We start from the raw sequence: 6,951 nt of genomic DNA on the forward strand, positions 1-6,951 counted from the left end.
TGTCTTATAAAAATGAGTGGAAAAAATATCTTATGTGTTTGAAAAATATCTAATATAAAATATCCTAAACTACTAAATTTTTTCCAAAAGATGTCTATATAACCATCAATTCTATAGGATTAGGATTAACAGTAACGGGTAAGGAGTAATGAGGAGAGTGTTTGAAGCAAATGATCAACAAAAACATAATTTTATAAAATAACAACGACTTCCATAGAGACGAGCTCTATGGAAGTCCTTATGCTCTGAGGAACAAGAAAACTTTCTGAGGACATGAGTGACGGGGAAAAAGACCAAAAAAATTATAAAATTTTAATTCCGCAGTGGGTGCATCGTTCCACAGAAATGCCCTCTGCAGATCTGTTCTTTAGAGTAGTACCTTTGAGGAATTGTTCTTCGCTAAAACATGACGTATTTCTTCACTAAATTCTAAGTCTATTTCTTAAAACATAGTTTTATAGTTTAATTTGTTATTTTGAATTAATGATATGTGCTAAATATTGATCTTATTAGATTTATAAGAAAACAAATACCAAAATCGTTATTAGGCTATGTTTTAGCGAAGAACAATTCCTCAGAGAAACTCCTCTAAAACAGATCCATAGATGACATCTCAGTGGAATGATGCGCCCTTTGTGAAATTAAAATTTTATAATTTTTTTTGTCTTTTTCCCCCGTCATGTCATTTCCTCAGAGAATTTTCTAGTTCATCAGAGCCCCTCTCTGCGGAAGTCATCATTTTATAAAATGGTGTTTTTCATGGTCATTTGGTTCAAACACTCTTCTCTATTTGGTTATTTGATGAATTTTCTCTATAAACATTACAAAATTAAAACAATGTCTAAAAAAATATAAAATAATGTCATTGTGAAAGTTAATGTTCAAATTTAAATTCAATAAGTGTAAGGGAGTTAGGAGTGATTCCTCCCAACTCATTCAAACCATTCCAAACTATTAAACATTTTCCAAAAAAAATTCTATATAACTATAAATTTCGCAAGATCAAGAGTAAAACTGATAAGTGCATTGCAAAACTAAACAATGTTTCGAAAAAAATTATAAAGAAAATCATTATGAAATTTTTTTGTTCGGTGTAAAATTCACTCAACGTAATGCGTTATTGTTAATAATTCTACAAAAATTTCTTATAAAATTTAACTTTTGTGATATTTCCACTCCAAGAACAAAGAGTTTACATTGCTAAACTTGAATAAGAGAGTTTCACATTCCTAAAAAGGAAGTCTTGTTGAAAATGAAATTTAAAAGAATATAATAGTTTTTATGGTATTTTTACTCCAAAAAAAATCTAATGTAAAAAATGAATAAAAAAATTGTCTTATATATAGAAGCTAAACAAAATGGTTAAAATATTATTATTATTATTATTATTATTATTATTATTATTATTATTATTATTATTATTGTTATTGTTATTATTATTATTATTATTATTATTATTATTATTATTATTATAAAGTTTTATATAAATATAGAGTGAATTTTATATGGTTTAAATGGTCCCTATTGTTTTTTTTTTCGCACTTGAGAGGAACCAAGTTTTACTTTACCGGCTAAATTGGTTCAGTTACCTGTTTTAACAGGTAAACCATACACGTAATAAGAATAGTCGGCAAGTGAGTTGAGTCTGAGTTAACTCATGTACATGTCATTAAGTTGTGACCGGTTCCTTGCTTGGGACCTAAGGGTCACTGTGGACCCATCAGTCCATAAAAGCAGTGGCTTATTCGATGAAACCCTAAATCTTCAATACCCTTTTCCACTAAAGGTTACCGATAATCCGACATAACCTCGATACTTCGCATTCACGTGAGTCACGATGGCGACCCCACCACCACTTTCGCCGGAGTCAATATCTATAAATTCACGAGACCGTCTCAACTTCGGCGATTTGCATACGATTTATTGTGATTGTGGAGCAGAAATTGCAGAGCAGAAAATGGAAGTCGCCCGTTCAAAGAAGAAATGGGTCAAGATTTGGTGTTAAGCAGGGTTCAGTCACTCGCATTACATCGTCGGATTGAGCGCACGGAGAAAAAGGTGACTTTGTTGACTGTATTGGTGATTAGACTTGTGATTGTGACTTTTGGTTTTATGGTGGAGAAGTTTCTTCGTATCGTGAACCCCTGATTTGTTGGTGTTTATGTTGGTGGTTTGTAGTGTTTGTGTTGATTAGGTATGTATGTGTCTTCTTTTAGTAGTATAATGTTGTGTATTAGGGTTTATGTGTTTGTTTTGGCGAAGGTGATTGAAGACCTGTCTAAGCACAAACAATTTTGTATAAAGTAAACTTTGTAACCGGGTTTATTTAATGGAAAAATAGTAGTTAATGAGTTATAGTTAATTAGTGTGAAAGAGGGTAATTTCGTCCTTTCACAATTTACCCTTACATATACTCATGTTTCAGACACATATGTGGGCTTAATAAGCTTTCTTTTGCTCTCATATTCTTCTTACCGTTCAAGTGACCTAACTGAAATGAAGGGTTCGATGAAATCAGTTCAATGCTCGTGTGGATGTGAAGCAATATTACGAACGTCAACTACTAAATACAACCCTGACCGACTCTTTTATGCTTTCCCTAAAAAGGTAAATGTAAATTGCATGTTAACTGTTGACCTAGATTTTGATAATTTGTTTCTGGGTTTGGTAACTTAATCTATAACAAATAATAACTTCCATTGTAGGGGCCTCGTGATGGCTTCATATGTTGGGCAGATGAAGTGGAGAGTACTAACACGACTGCTGACACAACTTTGGTTACAAATTTGGTTCTGGCAAATAAGAAGCTTCAATCTGATGTTAGAAAGATGAAGTTATGGTTATTTCTAAGTTGGGCTGTTTTTTTGTGGTATTAGTCTACAAGTTGTAATGGGTATGTAAAGGGTTTGTAATCCCATTCGTATTAAATATGGTTTCCTTTCCTATTAAGATGAAGTTATGGTTATTTCTAATATGGTTTCCTTTCATGTTTACCAATGTATTTGTAATGGTTATGTAATGGATTTGTAATCCCTTTCCTATAAGTGCCTTGCTATTGTGTGTCATCGTTTTGTTTGTGTTACTATTGTACATAAAAAAACATTCAACAAACACATTCCATAATAATACTATGGGTACCCTAATACTATTACGAAACAAAGTTAAATAACACATCAAACAACCAACCTAGTCTTAACACAATACCAAATAACAGTTATGTCTATTCAATATTCATTGGATTATCACCAGAATTTACTTCTCCATTTTTCCCTTCAACCCTTTTTGCCAATTTTTTCTTTATAATCCTTTCTGATTGCTTCCGTTTACGTGCAACTGTTGTTTTTGAACCACTTCCTTCCTCTTCATTACCACCTTGAGATTGCTTCTGTTTACGTCCAACAGTTGTTTTTGAACCACTTCCTTCCTCTTCATTACCACCTTTAGTAGTTGATCTCTTTCTCTTCACCTTGAGTTTTTTGGGCTTCTCAACTTTCGGACATGTAGCCTTGTTGTGACCAACTTGTTTACACACACTACATAGAATTTTCTTCCCAACCTTTGACACGGTGTGTCTAGTACTCTTTTCTCCTGGGTCCTTCCTTCTATTAACTTTAGGTCTGCCTAGCATTTTCCTTTTCAAAGGTGGCAATGGTGGTATGAAATTGGTACTTGGCCACATATTGCTGCCATTCATCCCTCTCAGTGGATACTTGTAAGCATTTCTATAAAAAAACTCCAAAGAACATGGGATCCACATAACTTCCGACATCTCTGTTTAGGTAACTAATAGTTGCAACTGAGTGCATACACCCATACCCATTTAGTTGCCAAACTCTACAAGAACATGTCTTCTTGTCTAAGTCAACGACATAAGACTCTGCTAAGTTTCTTGTCTCAAATTGGTTCAACCCAGTTGGTAAAACCTGCCAATATCTAATAACATTGTCTAAAAGTTAGTGTAAGTTTAGTATTATCTATGATGTTAACAAACACAAACTAAGTTTACCTTTGAGCTTTTTTCAATTGATTCAACAAGGATCTAATTGATGGACATGGTTCCAAATCTGGCCATGAACTGCCTTTCATGCTCAAATGAAACTGCATTTCCATAACATACAATCTAATCTCTTCAAGCATTGTGATGATTGGTTTCTTCCTTGCATCTCTTATAACATTGTTAAAGCTCTCCGACAACCCATTCTCTACAGCATCACACATCTTGCCCTCCTCAAAAAAAGCTCTACACCATGATCGTGGGTTCTTTTCTGTTAGATACTCAAAGGCTGAAGGATTGAGAAGTTGTATTTCCTTCATTGTTGCATTGCGTAAAGGCTCAGTAGATGCCTTGCATGCCTTCCAAAACATTTTCTCATACATTACTCCGGGGAATCTTTTCCTAAAGTTGGCAACAACATGCCTTGCACACTGTCTGTGTTCAACAGTAGGCAAAATCTCCTTCACAGCTTCCAATAGTCCCTTCACATTAACAATTTAAATTGTAAAATAGTATAGGCAACTTTCATTAATAAATAAAATACAACTAAGAAACATACCTTATGTTGATCTGACATCAATACAATTCCAAAACCATTGTACATTCCTAAGTCATCTTTTAAATTTTCCAAAAACCATTTCCAATTCTCTTTGATTTCAACACACACAACTGCCCATGCAATTGGAAATATATGATTATTAGCATCCCTTCCAACAACAGTTATTAACTCTCCAGTACATAGCCCCTTAAGGAAACAACCATCCAGGTTAATTACTCTTCTACAATTGCCCCTCCACCCTTGCTTTAGTCCCTCAAAACATACATAAAACTTACTAAAATAATTTTTCCCATCAGGCATAGTAGTGACATCAATCTTCACAGTTGATCCTGGTTTGATCTTCTTATCTCCTCACCATATGACCAAAGCTTTGAATAGTGCTCAACCAATGTGCCTTCAATTAGCTCGATAGCATGCTTTTTTGCTCTCCTGAATTGACCCATACTTACATCTATACCAAAAGCCTGTTTCACCTCTTCCTTAAGCATCCTAACACTCATTTTCTGTTTTTGTAAGAACTCAGTTGTAAAATGGCTACCAATCCAAGCATAGCTAACAATTGATCCAAGTTTAAAGTTTCTAGCACAATTATGCTCATCTATAAGGGACTTAATCTGGAAAGAGTTTTCTTCACTCATCCATGAAGCCCATAGCCTAAACTTACACTGCCCAGAACAACATTTAACTAATAGTCTTCTACTGTCATTTTTTTTGTAGCACAACTGATGCCCATTAGCAACAACATAATTACATAACATAAGCTTTAACTGTTTTGGACTATGAAATCGCATTCCTAACACAGGTTTTTGTTTTTTCCAATGCACATTTTCATTGTATGTAGTAACCTCTTCAATATTTACCTCATTTTCTTCCATTTGAAGATATGGATCCTCATGAGGTGGACTATTTGGAGTTGACTAGACTTTTGGGCATAGCTTGCTCAAAAACTCATCGTTAATGGTCTTATTCATTGGATTGCCATCTACGTGTTCAAGGTCATCGTGTACATTACCTTGCAGTTCATCCGGGCCATTTTGCACAAATCCATCATAATGATTGTCTTCCACAACGCTCTCTTCAACTTCCTCATCAATAATCCACCGTTGGACATTCACACCTAGATGATCCATGTATACATCCACGACACAACCAGCAGCATACCCAGCTTCGATGAAGTCCTGGTAGTCTATTTCAGTAGCCAAGATCCTCAATCCATCAGGAAACTCTTTTCCAGGCATGCAATAAAAAACATTTACACACATTTCAATTGCAAATCTTTGTACGAAGTTAACAAACTCGTTCCTGTCCATTCCAGCAAAATCAACATCTTCGAACCTTTGTTCTGCTCCATCCGTATAACTAATTTCGGGGTACCTTGTAAAAAACCCAGCAAAGTGACGATCGATCTTCATATAAACCACCATAAGATTTTACAGACAAAAAATACGACAAAAAGGGGAAGAAGAAAGTGAGGGTTGTTATATAATATGTCTTGTAGGGCAAGCTCAGTAAACGAGTAGGTTACATGGCAGCTTAGGTGGATTAATTTCGATGACGTGTGTACCTTATATGATGACTAGGATAATGTTAACCGGCTCAACTCTTCCACTTTGAACAAAATGGCTTTAAAAACTATTTTCTAAGTCTTGGTTCCACTCAAGTGCGAAAAAAAAACAATAAGGACCATTTAAACCATAACTAGAAAGATGGTTGGGTGAGAGTGAGATTTACCAAAAATAATATCATTCTGAAAGTTAATGTTCAAAATTAAATTCAATAAGTGTAAGGGAGTTAGGAGTGGTTCCTCCCAACTCATTCAAACCATTCCAAACTATTAAACATTTTCCAAAAAAATTTCTATATGACTATAAATTTCGCAAGATCAAGAGTAAAACCGATAAGTGCATTGCAAAATTAAAACAATGTTTCGAAAAAAATTATAAAGAAAATCATTATGAAATTTTTTGTTCGGTGTAAAATTCACTCAACGTAATGCGTTATTGTTAATAATTCTACAAAAATTTCTTATAAAATTTAACTTTTGTGATATTTCCACTCCAAGAACAAAGAGTTTACATTGCTAAACTTGAATCAGAGAGTTTCACATTCCTAAAAAGGAAGTCTTGTTGAAAATGAATTTTAAAAGAATATAATAGTTTTTTATGGTATTTTTACTCCAAAAAAGATCTAATGTAAAAAGTGAATAAAAAAATTGTCTTATATATAGAAGCTAAACAAAATGGTTAAAATATTATTATTATTATTATTATTATTATTATTATAAAGTTTTATATAAATATAGAGTGTAAACAAGCAACAAGCTATGTCACAACCCTTTTTGAATGACAAACCTAATTTTTTGAAAAACATCTATAGATCTTGAGTCATAACATTAAAT

General features: G+C 33.5%; 1 protein-coding gene across 1 annotated transcript; it reads right to left on the bottom strand.

Annotated features, from left to right (window-relative positions):
* Nucleotides 1–3,220: 3,220 nt before the first annotated feature.
* Nucleotides 3,221–4,853, bottom strand: LOC122197105 (uncharacterized). The gene is made up of 4 exons (XM_052769695.1): nucleotides 4,554–4,853; nucleotides 4,007–4,476; nucleotides 3,817–3,933; nucleotides 3,221–3,722 (listed from the first exon to the last, which is right to left on the bottom strand). The coding sequence occupies exons 1-4, from the start codon at nucleotides 4,851–4,853 to the stop codon at nucleotides 3,221–3,223; spliced, it is 1,389 nt and encodes a 462-aa protein (XP_052625655.1).
* Nucleotides 4,854–6,951: the final 2,098 nt, after the last annotated feature.

Source organism: Lactuca sativa, chromosome 3, assembly GCF_002870075.4.
Source record: "Lactuca sativa cultivar Salinas chromosome 3, Lsat_Salinas_v11, whole genome shotgun sequence".
In the NCBI taxonomy this organism is placed as follows: domain Eukaryota; kingdom Viridiplantae; phylum Streptophyta; class Magnoliopsida; order Asterales; family Asteraceae; genus Lactuca; species Lactuca sativa.